Here is an 18,120-nt window from a genome sequence, read left to right on the forward strand (position 1 = left end):
AAAATGTGAAATTTTATATGTGGCTTGCATTTGTGGCATACCTATTTCTTTTGGGCACTGCTGATCTATAGGATAGATTTTTAGAGGTGAAACTTTTGGGTTCTTTTGTTTTTGTTTTTTGAAATAAAGGCTTGCTCTGTCACCCAAGCTGGAGTGCAGTGGCACAATCTTGGCTCACTTCAACCTTCACCTCCCAGGTTCAAGCAATTCTTCTGCCTCAGCCTCCTTCTGGGTAGCTGGGAATACAGGCGTGTGCCACCACATCTGGCTAATCTTTGTATTTTTAGTAGAGACAGGTTTTGCCATGTTGGCCAGGCTGGTCTTGAACCGCTGACCTCAAGTGATCCACCTGCCTCAGCCTCCCAGAATGCTGGGATTATAGGTGTGAGCCACTGCACCTGGCCTAGAGATGAAACTTTTGGATCAAAGGGAATATGCAAATAAAGTTTGGCATTCCCTATTCAAGGTGGTTGTACCATTTGATACCCTCACCAACAATATATATAAGGGCCTTTATCCTATATCCTCCATTATTGTATTATCAAAGCTTTTAATCTTTGCCAATGAGATGAGTGGAAATGTTATTTTTAATCTATACCTGTCTTATAAGTGAGGTTGAGCATCTTTTCATGTATTTATAAGATTATCTGTGTTTCCCTTTCTGAAAAGTCTATTAAAGGATTTTTTTAAAACAAACTTTATCTTGTAGAGCTGTTTTAGAGCCACAGCAAAACTGAGCGGAGAGTACCGAGATTTCCCATATACCCACCTGTCCCCACATATGCATTAACAACATCCCCCACCAGAGCGGTACATTTGATGAGCCTACATTGACATATCATTATCACCTAAAGCCCATAGTTTATAATAGAGTTCATTCTTTGCACATTCTTTGGGTTTTGGCAAATGAACAATGACACATATTCACCATTAGAGTATCATACAGAGTATTTTTGCTGCCTCCAGAATTCGCTGTGTTCTGCCTGTTCATGCATTCCTCCTCTTTAACCCCTGGCAAATATTGATCTTTTTACTGTCTGCATAGTTTTGCCTTTTCCAGACTGTCATGTTGTTGGAATATACAATATATAGCCTTTTCAGATTGGCTCTTTTTACTTAGTAATTTCCTCCATGTCTTTTCATGGCTGGGTAGCTCTTTTTTTTTTTTTTTTTTTTTTTTTTTTTTTTTTTAGCACAAAGAATAATATTCCATTGTCTGGATGTACCACAGGTTATTTCTCCATTCACCTACTGAAGAACATAATAGATTCTTCTAAATTTTGGCAATTATGAATAAAGCTGCTATAAATATTTGTGTGCACATTTTGTAAGACATAAGTCTTCATTTCTTTGTATAAATACAAAAGAGTATGAGTGCTGAGTCATATGGCAAGAGTATGTTTAGTTTTGTAAGAAATTGCCAAACTGTCTCCAAAGCAGCTATACCATTTTAAATCTCCACCAGCAATGAATGAGAGCTCCTGTTGCTCCACATCCTTGTCAGCATTTGCTGTTGTCCATGTTCTGGATTTTGGCCACTCTAATAGGTGTGCAGTGTTCTAATTTGCATTTTTGTTGTTCTAATTTGCATTTTTCTGATGACATACGATGTGAAGCATCTTTTCATATGCTTCTTTACCATCTGTGTATTCTTTCTGGTGAAGTGTCTGTTTTGCTTTCTTGTTGAGTTTTAAGAATTCTTTATATAGTTTGGATAACAATCCTTTATCAGATATATCTTTTGCAAATATTTCTCCCAGTCTGGCTTGTCTTTTTATTCACTTGGCAGTGCCTTTTACAGAGCAGAAAATTTTATTTTAATTTTAAATCCAGCTTATCAGTTCTTTGGTTCATGGATCATGCATTTGGTGGTGTACCTAAAAAGTTATTGCCAAACCCAAGATCCTCTAGACTTCCTCTCATCTTCTTGGAGTTTTACAGTTTTGCATCTGTTAAACTATTTGCTCATTATTCTTTTGCTGTTTCTTACTGATTTGTGGAAACTCTTTATACATAAAAAGTAGCTCTTGGCCATCTGTTTTTCAGACATTTCCCCTTAGTCCTCTTGATTTTATTTACGGTATTTTTCCATGCCTGATATTATGGTATTTTTCCCATTTGAAAACAAAGTTATTTTGTTGTTTTTATTGGTGTAATATTTCATTTATATACTAATTTAGAGAGCTTAAATATTTTAATAATTGAGTCTCCCTATTCAAAAATAGATGTGTCTTTCTATTCTTTCAAGACTTCTTTTAGATTGTTTAGTAGTATTTTAAACATTTTTTGCCAAGAGAACTAAATTATTTATTGATTATGTATGATAATGGATGATACACAAGCTTCATTCTCATCTACAATTTTATCTGTACAACTATTCAATTTAGATATATTGCATAGTATGTGTCAACAATCATTTTTATAACCAATAATTCCATAACTTTGCTTGGGTAATCCCTTTTAATGGTGAACTTCAGGTCACAACAGTAACTATCAGTTCAATGACACCAAGGTTTCTGAAGACAGTGGCTTCTCCACCCAAGCAGGTTGTATATAAACTTCAAATAGAACCTGGCATCACCCTAAAGGAATTCTAACTTCACACTGTTGGGAAAATTTACCAAGATGGCTTCAGAGTAGACCAACTTTACACAGCACATTAAAAAAAAAGACACATTTATTCAGCATCATGATCAGACTATTACCTTTAGCAATCAACAGCATGGGTACAAAAAACAAAAAAACAAAACTACATTAAAACCCTGTGTTGGAATTCTTTACACTTTCCACAGAACAGGAACTAAAATAACTAAAATTGTTATACAATTTGTCACAAATACAATCCTCGAGTTTTTTGCCCATACATGTGAGTTTTTGTCTAAAACATGTCTTCTTTTTAGCAGCTAGGCCCTGCCACCACTGTGCTTGGCTGAGTTCACAAATCTGTTGTAATCTGTAGCTTCCCTGTCACTTCTCTGGCTCTCCTCTCCTGCTAAGCTTTGTTTCCTGGCAGTAATTAAAATCTTCTGACACTGCCGTAGCTACTGCTACTACTGGAACCACCATAGCCACCTTGGTTTCATGGTTTAGAAAAGCACTGGCCTCCAACACCTTAGAGGCCAGAGCTTCTGCCTCCAAAGTTTCCTCCTTCATGGGTCCAAATTTTTTCTTTTTTCTGAGACAGCTCTCACCCTGTTGCCCAGGCTGGAGGGCAGTGGTGCAATCTCGGCTCACTGCAACCTCTGCCTCCCAGGTTCAAGCGATTCTCCTGCTTCCTCAGCTGTATGGGCTCTTTAGGAGACTCTGACTTAGATATGACAGTTCTCAAACCCCAGGTAACCATAATATCAGTCTTATAGCTGGGACTGTAGGCATATCCCACCGAGCCTGGCTAATTTTTGTATTTTTAGTAAACATGGGGTTTTGCCTTATTGGCCATGCTGCTCTCGAACACCTGACCTCAGGGATCCACTTGCCTCAGCCTCTCAAAGTGCTGTGATTACAGGCGTGAGCCACTGCACCCAGCCGGGTCCAAAATTTGAAGACTGATTGTTGTAACTGCCAAAATCATTGTGTCTTCCACCCACTCCAGAATTGCTTCCGTCATCACCAAAACCATTATAGCCATCCTCACTGCCACCATATCCACTACCACAGCTGCCACCAAAGCCAGCATGACCACTAAAGTTTCCTCCACAACCAAAGTTGTCATTCCCACCAAGACCATCTTCACAACCACCACCAAAGTTTCTAGAATCACTTGGACCTCTTTGGCTGGGTGAAGCATTAGCCATCTTTTGCTTTGACAGGGCTTTCCTAACTTCACAGTTATGGCCATTCACAATATGGTATTTCTGAATGACAATCTTATCCATGAAGTCATGGTCATCAAAGATTACAAAGGCAAAGCCCCTTTTCTTATCACTGCCTCTGTCAGTCATGATTTCAATCACTTCATATTTTCCATACTGATCAAAATAATCTCTTAGATGATGTTCTTCAGTGTCTTTTTTAGTGCCACCAACAAATATCTTTTTCACAGTTAAGTGGGCACCTGGTCTTTGAAAATCTTCTCTTTTACAGCTCTCTTTGGTTCCACAACTCTTCCATCCACCTGGTGTGGCCTTGCATTCCTGGCTGCATCTACCTCTTCCACAGTGGCAGATGTGACAAACCCAAAGCCCCTGGAGTGCTTGGTGTTTGGATTTTTCATTACCACACAGTCTGCAAGCATTCCCCATTGCCCAAAATGGCTCCTCAGGCTCTCATCGGTTGTCTCAAGTCTCAACCCTCCAATAAAGAGCTTCCTCAGCTGTATGGGCTCTTCAGGAGACTCTGACTTAGATATGACAGCAGGGGCAAGAGAGACTTTAACAATGCTTCCTCAGCAGCATCCATAGGCAGAAACGAATAAGCTAACCTCAATGTTTTTTTCAACTAGATTTTTCACATTTTTTTATGTTTATTCCTGGATACAGTTTGTTGTATGAATTTTTATGTTACTATGTCAGATAGGGATGCTTTTTGGTGCAGATTAAGTAAAACCAACAAAAGTGGCTTAAGCTGATAGGAGTTTATTTTTATCACATAACAAAATGTCTAGAGGTAGGTGGCCACAGGCATGGTTCTGTAGCTCCATGATGTCAGGCCTGGTGTCTGCAATTTTTCTGGCCTTACCCTCAAACATGGTCATCACATGGTGCCTGCTGTACCTCCAGGCATCACGTCCACAGACAAGGCAAGGAGAAGGGGACAGAGAGAAAGGACAGGATTTTTTTTCTTATGTTTTATAAATTTTCATGTGAGCTTTCAGGACTTATGGAGAGAATCTTTTTTATGGCTTGAAATATGGGAGCATCCCTCCAGGACAGTTTTGTTTGTTTTAAAAATTCTGCTAGACCCTTAAGGGTTTTGCTGACTAGAGACAGTTTCTGCGTTAATTTATTGTTTCTCATCCTAAAATACTTGAAGTGCAGAGCTTGGATTTGAAAAATGTTTTAATTTCCCAGAACCCAAGAAGAAACAAACATGATTCTTCATTATCTCTGTATAATAGTGGGCAAGACTTTTTCTATTCTGCATTTTCACTGAGAGTGAAATGCTTCAAGGTTACCATTTTTATTTGGGGGTCTCATTTCCAATTCCCTACCTTGCACATGGTAAATGAACGGATAAATGAACAGTTCTCAAACCCCAGGTAACCACAATATCAGTCTTACAGGCTTATCACTCTGCTTTTTAATTCTTTTTTTCTCACTGCCTGGAGTTGTCCCTTTTATCTTGTGAATTATGGTATGCATTTAAGGTAATGTTTTCCTGTTTTATATAGTATTTTGAGGTGTTTATAGAGCACAGACTTTTAGGTCATCTGGTTTACCATATTCTTTGTATAGAGATTAGTACATAGTACAGATTCAAATGTATTCTTCTTTCCTTTATTCAGAATGAAATAGAGGGGATTCGTGTCGTATACATGGTAGAAGTCACCATAGATACTCTATAACCTTCTAAATTTGAAATCCTATAAATTATTAAAATTACATTTTCTTGCTTTTTTGGTAACTGTTCCTAATGTCTTATTGATCAGGCTACTTGACAAACTGAAAACTCATTGAAATTTATATCGATAATTAACATGCTATTGTTAATAAACTATATTTGGTATGATATAAATTCTACTTTATAATGGAAAAATGACTTTTTTCTATATCACATAATAGAACTACTTTATTAATGTTAAGTTAAATAATATCAAGTTTTAGGGAATATTCTATGGTTTCTTGGATTATCTTTGGTATCAAGTTATAGGTTTAAGAGTATGATTAGACACTAAGGCATATGCATATTATAATGTTATCATAATAATGCCCTGCTTGTATTTTACTCATTATTATAGTATACTTCTAAGAAAATCATATATGATCATTTTATTGAAGAGTCCCTATAGAGTCATTACTGTCAATATCTTTTGATATTTATTAAATTAGTCCTATGTTGACTTTTTTACTTGATCAATTTGATATGCTTTTTAATAAAGCTGAAGATCTCTACTATAGATAAGAAAATATCTGACAAGCATTTTAAGTAATTATAGTTATATTTACTCATCATCTAGGTTTACTGGGAAACTGGTGCTCAGATCACGTCTCCTCATGATAAAGAAATTCTAAAATGTATAGAAGAATGTGTGGAACCCTGGAATGGTTCCTGGAATGATAATTTAGTGGATACCAGTCCACTGAAGAGAGACCCTCTGCAGGACATTTGCAGGAGATACATGGAAGATCTGAAAAAGATCTGTTTTTACAGGTATCCAAGTGGGAATATCAAATAATATTACTTTAGAATAATGATAACAAAGGAGGAGAAGAAAAAGTGATTAAAATGTGTTGTCTATTTATTAGATTAAAATTATAGCTAAATAGTACTCATAAGAATCAAAGAGTGGAAACCCAAGTAGCCATTAACTAATGAATGGATAAATAAAACGTGGTATATCCGGCCAGGTGCGGTGGCTCTCACCTGTAAACCCAGCACTTTGGGAGGCTGAGGTGGCCGGATCATGAGGTCAGGAGATTGAGACAATCCTGTCCTGACTAACATGGTGAAACCCCTTCTCTACTAAAAATACAAAAAATTAGCCGGGTGTGCTGGCATGCACCTGTAGTCTCAGCTACTTGAGAGGCTAAGGCAGGAGAATCATTGAACCTAGGAGGCAGAGGTTGCAGTGAGCGGAGATCATACCACTGCACTGCAGCCTGGGCAACAGAGCGAGACTCTGGCTCAAAAAAAGAAAAAAAAAATGGTATATCCAGACAATGAAATATTATTCAGCCACAAAAAGAAATGAAGTACTTATGTACTACAACATGCATAAACCTTGAAAACATCATGCTAACTGAAAGAACCCAGTCACAAAGAACCACATATTGTATGATTCCATTTATATGACATATGCAGAATAGGCAAATTTATAGAGACAGAAATAGATTATAGGTTACTTGTGACTTGAAGGAATGAAAGGGTTGGGGGCTGGAAGCTACCGAATATAGAGTTTCTTTTTTATTTTATTATTTTTTTTATTTTGAGACAGACTCTCGCTCTTGTCACTCAAGCTGGAGTGCAGTGGCGTGATCTCAGCTTACTGCAACCTCTGCCTCCCTGGTTCAAGCAATTCTCCTGCCTCAGCCTCCAAAGTAGCTGGGACTATAGATGCCCACTACTATGCTGGGCTAATGTTTGTATTTTTAGTAGAGACAGGGTTTCACCATGTTGGCCAGGCTGGTCTTGAACTCCTGACCTCAGGTAATCTGCCCACCTCAGCCTCCCAAAGTACTGGGATTACTGGTGTGAATCACCATGCCCAGCCTAGAGTTTCTTTCAGGAGTAGTGGGAATGTTCTAAGATTGATCATGGTCATGGTTGAACAACTCTATGAATATAGTGAAAGTCAATCATATACTTTAAATGGGTGAATTATGTGGTATATGAATTACGTCTCAATAAAGCTGTTAAATTATACTTAAATATATGTATTTCTTCTATGTTAGATCAATACATTTCCTTTAAGATTTATTTTTCCTTAACCATATCCACATTTCCATAATTATCTCTATAATTCTTCTGTAAATAGCTAACACTATTGCTAGGAAGAATCCTGGCTTACTGAGTGTATTTTTCCTATCCTACAAAATAATTTTGGCTTTTTCTCCACTTTATTTTAATTTCAAAAGTATACCCATCAAGGTATCAGTTGTTCAGTTCTCCATCTAAAATAAGTGGACAATAATACTAGCTCAATGCTACCACCTCTACTCAGTCTAAAAAGAATTTGATTCTTTTGTTATCCTTTCTGTCTTTGCTCATTTTTATTTTTGTTTTTTTAAAGAGTATATGGGCAAAAGCAAATTAACAAGTGAACCTGACTATTTATCAAGCTGAAGGCATAATTACACAGAGAAGAATTATTTCAAGTGACTTTATAGTAACTGACTATACATTTCTAGTGGGATACATCCTAAGGATAAAGAACTACAAAGAAACCTCAAATTGTATTTGATAGCTATACTGGTAGTAGTAATATAGGTGGTTTTACAGATATAAATATAAATAAATACATAGATAGACATATACATACATATTATTAAACAAATGGGTAATTATGCTAATATCAGTAGGATCCAAGATTTTAGTTTAAGAGAAGCAAATGTAAATCAAATAAAATAATTTTTAAATTATAATTTTAAATTTGAATTTGAAATACGTTTTATTTACCTGAAATGCTAAAATACTAGTTCTGTTACTAAAAAGGCCTATGCCTACCACTAAAGCCCAGATTGTGGTTTCTAAATACCATTTGCAAGTAAAAGGAACCAGGGCTTATTGGAAAAATTGATTCTCATCAAGGACTGGGGCAGAAAATGTACTAAATTAGCCTGAGATGACTTTTTTTTTCCTTTGCCATAAAACAGTTTAGCTTTCAAAGATATTGAGGTCATATCATAAGGATCTAGGAGCCAACTCGAAGGGGCTCCCACTGACCAAAGATTGGATAGTTGGGCATCAAAAAGAATAACCTTAATGAATTAAAACATTAAACATAAAAAGCCCATGACTGTTAGTAATACTAAAAAAAGCACTTTATTGGTCACCTTTGGGAGTTGCTGGACTGAAAATCACTCATGCTGAAATTTGATAAGTTATAAATTTTCTTTCTGAAAATCAATAAATGTTTGAAATTTTCTCCTAATTTATTCTGTCTTTTCTATATGAACTGAATTTTAGGACTAATCAAATGGTTGTTGAAGGATCATTATTTTGAAAAGAAAAATCCAATAAATGCAGAAAGAATAATAGAATTTTCAAAATCACACTATTTTGTGACATTTAATAAATAATGTATCTAAGTAATGCTTATCAAGGGCTGTTAAGACCCATAGGTGAAAAGTTGATGGGAAATTTTTTGATGTAAGGATTAGGCAGACACTGATGAATCTTAATTTAACAGCATTTAAAGTAAGGTACAAATTGTGTGCCTCCACCTGTTAGTCAATAGAAAATACACAGCACCTATTCTTGTCCAAAGAATTGAAATTGAATCTGATGTTACCTCTAAATGCAACTGCCTATTTACAGAACAAATAGGATAGAGGAAGCATGCTAATAGCAAAAGGATGCAGTCTACATACTGGAGATACGGGAAATTCTATAGGACAAATGGCCCAGTTTCTTCAATAAATGACATTTGGGTTGGGGAAGGAAGGGAGGAACATTTATAGATTAAAAGAGACTTGGGGCCGGGCTCAGTGGCTCCGCCTGTAATCCTAGCACTTTGGGAGGCCCAGGCAGGCAATCACTTCGTCTCAGAAGTTCAAGACCAGCCTGGGCAACACAGTAAAACCCGTCTCTACTAAAATACAAAAAATTAGTCAGGAGTGGCAGCTTGTGCCTGTAGTCCCAGCTACCCAGGAGGCTGAGGCAGAAGAATTACTTGAATCTGGGAGGCGGAGGTTGCAGTGAGCCAAGTTCATGCCACTGCACTCCAGCCTGGGAGACAGTGAGACTCCATCTCCAGGAAAAAAAAAAAAAAGAGAGAGAGAGAGAGAGATACTTGAGAGTCATAGCAACCAAATTATATGGAGCTCATTCACTCAGGTTCTGCTTCAAGTAAAACAACTGTTAAAAGTATTTTTGAGACCCTTGGGGAAAATTTGAACACAGGGTATTAGAGGAAATAAATTACTGTTGATTTTGTTAGCTGTAGTAATGATAATATGGTTATGTCTTCAAATACTAAAGCATTTTCATGTAAAATAATATGTCTTGAATAAATGAGACTAGATTGACAGACTATAGAAACATATTAAAGTGAGGTAATGGTTATATGGTGTTAGATATTCTGTCTGCCTATGCATATGTTTGAAATTTGTCATAACATTTTATTTTTATTATTTACATAATAAATCTTATTTTTTTTGAGGACTGGTTAGTAAATGGTAGGTTAGTATGTAGAAAGTTTTGCTGTGGAAAAGACCAAAGAAACAGAGACTAGATGCTAATGGAAATTATGCTGGCAAGAGAGGATTATCCACGTACTAAAGTTCTCAAGTGAGAATAGATGGAGACCAGAGCAGAAGTAGAGGGGTTGACCTTTGATACAAATAACACTTCTTCGTTATTATCAGATGGAAGAAGGAAAAATATGGGATGCTTGTGGGGTTGTCGGTTTGGTGTGTGATAATTAGGAAGTTTCCATCAAACGGCTCTGTGTCTCAATGATGTATGAAGTGAAGGGGGAGAAAAGGAATAAGAAGAAAAGGTGCTAATTAAGTCACCAACTTGGAGAGTAAAAAAGTAAGCTTTTTGGGTAAAAAGTAGGATTGCCTGGCAGCACTGAGCATCTATTCAGAGTGAAGCTGTTCAATCCTTTTGTGGAAGTTTTGTGATCATGATTGCATGTTGATTTTCTCTTACAGGGAGTTAAACTCAAAGACCACCTTGAAATTTGTGCATACATCTTTTCATGGGGTTGGACATGACTATGTGCAGTTGGCTTTTAAAGTGTTTGGTTTTAAGCCTCCAATTCCAGTACCAGAACAAAAAGATCCTGATCCAGAATTTTCTACTGTTAAATGTCCAAATCCTGAAGAAGGAGAATCTGTGCTGGTATTTTTAAAAATATTTCAATTATTATTAATTTATTAAACCATCCCCCAGAATAGATAGAACTCACTGACAATTCAAAGATTACATAAGCAGAAAGGACTGTAGTTTACATCTTTTAAATTGCATTGCAGTCAAAGGCTGTGTTTGTTTGAAATGTCTATGGTAGGTATCCCTACTTTTAGCTTCTTATTTTAAATTTAGCTGAATTCTATGCCTTCTAAAATACCTATCACTAACATTGTGCCTACATATAGGAACGTTAACATTGAATTTAGGTTCTTCAGTACAATTGAGCTTTTTGGGTCACTGTTTCAGGAACTTTCTCTGAGACTGGCAGAGAAAGAAAATGCCCGAATAGTACTAGCCACAGATCCTGATGCAGACAGACTGGCAGCAGCAGAACTTCAGGAGAAGTATGTAGAATCTGTTATTTGATTAAAAGCTTGAACTTTGAAAAGCAATGTATTTTAAGTCTTATAGACTCATTGAAAATAATGAAAAAATAAGAAAAAAACATAAATTTCCTATAAACCCACCATCCAGAAATAACCACCTGATACTTTGACAATTCTTTCCTGTCTTTTTAATTGAAATATTTAAAGATGTATTTGTTTATTTTATAATAGTTTTATATCTTATTTTCCACTTCAATTGTACAAAATGTTTCAAACAATGCTTACAGTGTAAGCATTTTCCCCTGACTTTATATATTGTTTAAAAATGTTAATTTTTAAAAAGACATGCACTGGGCGCGGTGGCTCAGCCTGTAATCCCAGCACTTTGGGAGGCCGAGGCGGGTGGATCACGAGGTCAAGAGATCAAGACCATCCTGGTCAACATGGTGAAACCCCATCTCTACTAAAAATACAAAACATTAGCTGGGCATGGTGGTGCGTGCCTGTAATCCCAGCTACTCAGGAGGCTGAGGCAGGAGAATTGCCTGAACCCAGGAGGCGGAGGTTGCAGTGAGCCGAGATCGCGCCATTGCACTCCAGCCTGGGTAACAAGAGCGAAACTCCATCTCAAAAAAAAAAAAAAAAAAAAAGACATGCCATCCCAACAGATCACTTTATGATGTAGCCATTTCCTAACCTTAGTCCTCTAGGTTGCTATGTATTTTTACCATTATAATGTGACAAATGTCCTTACATAGAAAGTCTTAATTATTAATCATAATTTTTTCTCTCATTGAGAATAATTATAATGATATAATAATTTTCCAGAAGATGTTGTAATCATTCCTACCATAAAATCACCCCTGGGCAGTTAGAAAACAAGTAGTAGTAAATGTTGTCTCAAAAATCCCATATAATGGTTTCTGATTTTTCCTAACTGAAGGATGGTTATTTGTAGGCCTTGGAATCAAGAAGTTTTAATGAAAAGAAAGGTCTTGACATTGCATTTTCCTTCTCTCTACAGTGGCTGTTGGAAAGTTTTCACAGGGAATGAGTTGGCAGCTTTGTTTGGGTGGTGGATGTTTGATTGCTGGAAGAAAAATCAATCAAGAAATGCTGATGTGAAGAATGTTTATATGTTAGCCACCACAGTCTCTTCTAAAATTTTGAAGGCAATTGCACTTAAAGAAGGATTTCATTTTGAAGTAAGAATAGATTATGTCTGTGTACTACTTTTTAAAACCTGTTTGTGAATGCTAAAGATATCTCCTCACCAAAACTGACTTTCATTGATTTCATTTGTTATTCCCTTATTTTTCTAATTATGTTAACACTTATTCAGTCTATTTGATAATTTAGACACCTTGAGCCAAAATTCATCCAGTACTGTATATGAATTTCTGGGACTAAGATGAGATATTCTTTAAAAATTACATTAATACTTATTACTCCATACAATAATATCTGGTTTTCAGAAAGGGAAAATTTAGCTCCTGGCAGCCTCATTAGTAACTCAGACTTCACTCCAAAAACTTGTGGTTGTCATCAACCTCTTGTTTAGGTTCTTCAAGCATAGTCTTAAGAAACTTTAAGTAGTCTTCTAAATTGCATATTAAGACCCAACAATCCTACATCACGAAAAAACAAGTAGTGGCTCTCCTTCAGCCCAGATCATTAACCTTGTGACTTTAAGACTCTTAAGCTGACCATTTTTGCAGCTATGGGAACTAAGTTGCTTTTCCTCTGCCATCTTTGCCAAAAGCAGTGAAAATGCCCCTGGGCATTTTTCTTGAGCCATAGTCAGGCTACAGGTCTTAATACCAATTGGCTGAGTAAAAGAAAATTGTACCTGTCTTTATGAAATACAGGTTTCAACCTTATACTTTCTAAAACACAAATAGCAAAATAGAAGATACTGAAAGTAGGGCTGAGTGCGGTGGCTCACACCTGTAATCCCAGCACTTTGGGAGGCTGAGGTGGGTGGATCACGAGTTCAGACATTCGAGACCAGCCTGGCCAACATGGTGAAACCCTGTCTCTACTCATAAATTAGTCGGGCATGGTGGCATGCACCTGTAATCCCAGTGACTCAGGAGGCTGAAGCAGGGGAATCGCTGGAACCCAGGAGGCAGAGGTTGCAGTGAGCTGAGATTGCACCACTGAACTCCAGCCTAGGTGACAATGAGACTCCATTTAAAAATAAAAGAAAAAGATACTGAAAGTTCATTCAGGCCTAAGCTTCTGATGTTTTCCTTGTTTTTGTCTATAGCAAGAAAAATGTATAATGAGCACAAAAGAGAAAAAAGACCAATTCTAAAGACCACTATTATAATTTTAGTTGCTTGTTTTGTAGCAGGGAGGTTTTTGGGTTTTTATTTTTATTTTTTAGTAAGGAGGTAGAGAGGTGAATTAGGAAACAAGTTGGTGAGCTTTAGAATTAGTGTGTATCACATAGTCTTTCTGTTGACTCTAAGATTGTGTCTTTAAAGTGAACAGTAGCTCATTAGATGAAAAGTCCTCAAATCTAATTATTTAAAGAAGTACTTAGTAACTGTTTTGGTGGTTTTATTAACAGGACACAGTGTTATGAGAAGGTACACTTGATTCAAGCTTACATTGTGCTAATATTAAAAGTGCATCACCGAAAAACTTCATGACCTTCGACTAGTTACTCAGGGAAAGTAAATCCACCAACCTTCATGGCACTCTTACATTAGTGGTTATAGTATCACTTATAAGACAGTTTCTGAGAAGCAGAAACTTGATATTGAGTCTTGACTCCATCTCTTATATGCAGTATAATTTTGGACAGACTGACTTATCTTTCGAGCCTGTGTTTCAGCAATAGTGTTTGTGAGCATTATAAAAGATAATGATGTAAAGCACCTGGTTCAGTACTTATTCATGTTACTTTGTGACTATATGAAGGACCACTTATAAATGCTGGGTTATGTTTGGTGTAAATCACCTAGTACTATAATCTAGAAATAATAGATCATCAAGAGTAGCAGTGTGTGTATTTATGGCACTGTATTACTATATGTCTGCTACTCTATAAATCTTTGTGGACTGAAGACTATAGTAGAAAATCACTATATGAATGTTATATGCATGTAGTGGCAGCTTTTTCTCTAATAGGTATTTGTGAGAGAATCACTTAACTAGAGTGGCCTCCTCTGCATTTCAGGAAACATTACCAGGTTTTAAATGGATTGGAAGTAGGATAAAAGACCTCCTGGAAAATGGGAAAGAAGTCCTTTTTGCATTTGAAGAGTCTATTGGTATGTAGAAAATATTAAAATCTTTGAAATTTGATTGATAATTTTTTAAAAATGTAATTCTGTAGGAGGAGTTTTTTATGTTTTGGCTTCATATTTGGAGTTGTAAAAACTACAGAGAACTGAGAAATGTGTAGATGCATTTCTTATCAGGAAAAAAAAAAAGAACCAAAGTATCCTCTAAATATTGATGGGTTTCCTCTGTTACTAGGCTTTTAAATTTCCTTAACCTCTGTAATCCCAGCACTTTGGGAGGCTGAGGCGGGTGGATCACATGGTCAAGAGATCGAGACCATCCTGGCTAACATGGTGAAACTCCGTCTCCACTAAAAATACAAAAATTATCTGGGTGTGGTGGCGCACACCTATAGTCCCAGCTACTCGGGAGGCTGAAGCAGGGGAATTGCTTGAACCCAGCAGGCGGAGGTTGCAGTGAGCCGAGATCACACCACTGCACTCCACCCTGGCACCTGGCGACAGAGCGAGACTCTGTCTCAAAAAAAAAAAAAAAAAAAAAAATTCCTCATCCTTCTGAAGAAATGTAAAACTATTGAAATTATAGGCTTAAGTTTTCCTCTTTTCTAGTGATGGTTTTCAATCCTCAGGTTTTCTCTGTGGAACTTCAGTTTTGGATAAAGACGGGGTGAGTGCAGCTGTTGTGGTTGCTGAGATGGCATCTTACCTGGAAACCATGAATATAACATTGAAACAGCAACTGATTAAGGTTTATGAAAAGTAAGTTCTACTATTATGAATTTCACACACTAGATTTTTTTTATTGTCCCACCCTTAGTTTTCTAAATTTGTTTCTGAAGAATAGTCAATCCTTTAAAATTATGTGAATTGAGGACTGCCAATTTCTACAAAATACTGTAGTAGGCTGATCTTCTTTAATATATACTTTTCTAAAGAGTTATCTGAAATCTAATTTTAGCACTTTGAATCTTTGCACAGATATGGTTATCATATTTCGAAAACTTCCTATTTCTTGTGTTATGAACCACCTACCATCAAAAACATATTTGAAAGGCTTCGTAATTTTGATGCTCCAAAAGAATATCCAAAATTTTGTGGGACATTTGCTATATTGCATGTACGGGACATTACCACTGGATATGACAGTAACCAGCCTAATAAGAAATCAGTAAGTACCTTTTTTTTTTTTTCCCAAACAATTTAGAAAATTTCATGGCTCATGTCACCAAAAAGTCCAGAGGCAGGACAGATTTCACATGAGGTTCAATCCAGTTTCCTCATGTTTACTAGTTTACAATAAAGGGGACAACTCTGGAGCAGCCAGAGAAGAGATGTACAGGGCAATGTACTAGGGGTGGGGTTGGGGCCTAGAGCCTCCCTTCAAGTCCATGCATTCACCAAGCTGGAAGCTCCTGTAAACACTTCTTTTAAAAAAGTTAACAATTTATAATAATTCATACTGAGGTTGGCGATCAGCAGGATTTGTTTCCAACTACCGGTCATGACCCCACTGATCAAAACAGGATCTGGTCAAAACAGGATGCAGTAAAGAAACCAGCCAAAATCAGCAAAACCAAGATGGCAACAAAAGCAATCTCTAATTCCCCTCTCTGCTCATTGTATGCTAATTATAATACATAAGTATGCTGAAGACACTCCCACCAACACCATGACGGCTTATAGATGCCATGGCAACACCCAGAAGTTACCTTATATGGTTTAAATGGGGAGGAACCCTTGTTCTAAGAACTCACACTTTTTCTAGAAAATTTGTGAATAACTTGCCCCTTATTTAGCATCTAATTAAGCAGAAGCTATAATATAGCTAGTCAGCAATCCATAGTGCTATCTGCCTATGAAGCAGCCATTTTGTTGCTCTGATAAAATAATTGCTTTCCTTTTTTTTTTTTTTTTCTTGAGACAGAGTCTTGCTCTGTCTCCCAGGCTGAAGTGCAGTGGCATGATCTCGGTTCACTTCAATCTCTGCCTCCCAGGTTCAAGTGATTCTCCTGCCTCAGCCTCCTGAGTAGCTGGGACTACAGACACAAGGCACCATGCCTGGCTAATTTTTGTATTTTTAGTAGAGACAGAGTTTCACCATGTTGGCCAGGCTGGTCTCGAACTCCTGACCTCAAGTGATTCACCCACCTCGGCCTCCCAAAGTGCTACGATTACAGGCGGGAGCCACCATGCCCACCAATTGCTTTCCTCTTGAATTACTTCTCTGTGTGAGGCCAAGAAACCTCCTGGGCTGAGCCCCAATTTGGGGGTTCACCCACATCAATATTATAACAAAATGGTGAAACTTCAGATCTGTGAGTTTCTTGAGACTAGAACCCATTGTTTTGCTCCAGAGAGAGGCGGGGCTGAGAGAGAGAGAGAAAGAGAGGAAATGAGCAATGATGCTAGATAATGTTGAAAATAAGTGTAAAAGCCTATAATTTCAAAGCCATGCATATTTTAAATTTTAACATCCCTTTCCAACCTTATTCCCTATACCTCCAGCCAAATAAAACAACTTACTTACTTACCTATATATACACATTTTTTTAAAATTTCTGCATTTTTGGCTCAGTTGTTTCCTTAGTTTACCCATTTTTCCAATTTTTACAGGCCCATATCTCAGCCACTATAAGACTGAAGGCAAATATCACCTGTTCCACGTGACCTCTAGGCCCCATAATTAGACACCTTCCTCTTCAGGTTTCATTACATAGTGTGCCTTCCTCCTGTTACTTTCTGTTTTATGTCGTCATTGTGTTGTACATGGCAGGTTCCTTTCTGATGTACTTTTGTGCCTCTCAAAGTTTCTACCCATGTAGTAGCTGCTCAACAAATACTTAAATGCCATAGATTGCTGATTATCTTCATTTTGTTGTTGTTGTTTTTGTTATAATGATTATTAGCCCAAATTTCCATTTGTAATGTTCTGATGTGGTCTCAAGATTCTAGGGACATAATGTATTTTGGAAAATCTGTAGTTTATCGTGTAGAATAATACCCATATTCCATTTTTGCATATTTGTCCAATCAACAAATATTAGTTCTTGGTGTTGATATCCTGTGTATAAGTGTATCTATTTTTCTATCTTTGTAAATTGCTTGAATTATCTTTTGCTTCTTTTTATTTCTCTAATTTGCTGTGCTCAAGTAGCCTTTGGTATAATGCTTTTTTCCCTCTTAATTCTCATTAAAGTGTACGATATTATTCAGGGTGCTTTTTCATCTCTGCTGGTTCTTACAAGTTTGTAAGGTAGGTAGCATAGATGTTGTTATCTCCAAGTTTGCATAGTAAGTGTCAAGGCCTTCCTGAATTCTCTCTTTTCCATGTTTCAGATTGATTGATGTTCATCTGTGTATTCATGTATCAGAATCCTTCTTTACTACAGGCATAGGTACACTAGGGATATAGCAATGACAGAGACACTGCACTCAAGGAAAAGTCTAGTAGGGAAATGGACAAGTAAACAGCAACTTACAAAATGATAAGTGCTACCAGGAGAGGCATGCATAGGATATCATGGAAGAGACTTTGGGGGCTTATGGAAGACTTTCTAGAGAACTGTTCTGAACTGAGTTCCCAAGTATGATTAGGAGTTAGCCAGATGCAGGAGGAGCAGAGGGTTTTTCAGGCAAAGGGAACGTAAGTAGAAGGTCCAGAGATGAAAAATCATATTCTCCTTCCAAGAACCAAAGGTAGTTGTCTGTAACTGGAGTATGAGAGAGAAGAATAGCCTGTATGGTGAGTGGGTTTTGAGGGACAAACTTCCAGGCAGGAAGATCGGTTAGTACACTGTATCAGCAAT

General features: G+C 37.0%; 1 protein-coding gene across 1 annotated transcript in view; it reads left to right on the forward strand.

Moving 5' to 3' along the window:
• The window catches only part of PGM2L1 (phosphoglucomutase 2 like 1), a 59,197-nt gene that overhangs the window by 35,563 nt on the left and 5,514 nt on the right, over window positions 1-18,120 (forward strand). Inside the window, exons 6-12 of the mRNA XM_010334320.3 lie at window positions 6,116-6,309; window positions 10,476-10,665; window positions 10,981-11,078; window positions 12,085-12,265; window positions 14,248-14,341; window positions 14,944-15,073; window positions 15,293-15,482. Coding sequence (XP_010332622.1) covers window positions 6,116-6,309; window positions 10,476-10,665; window positions 10,981-11,078; window positions 12,085-12,265; window positions 14,248-14,341; window positions 14,944-15,073; window positions 15,293-15,482 — 1,077 coding nt within the window. The remainder of the gene's footprint in view (window positions 1-6,115; window positions 6,310-10,475; window positions 10,666-10,980; window positions 11,079-12,084; window positions 12,266-14,247; window positions 14,342-14,943; window positions 15,074-15,292; window positions 15,483-18,120) is intronic.

The sequence above is a fragment of the Saimiri boliviensis genome, chromosome 6, assembly GCF_048565385.1.
Source record: "Saimiri boliviensis isolate mSaiBol1 chromosome 6, mSaiBol1.pri, whole genome shotgun sequence".
Classification (NCBI taxonomy): domain Eukaryota; kingdom Metazoa; phylum Chordata; class Mammalia; order Primates; family Cebidae; genus Saimiri; species Saimiri boliviensis.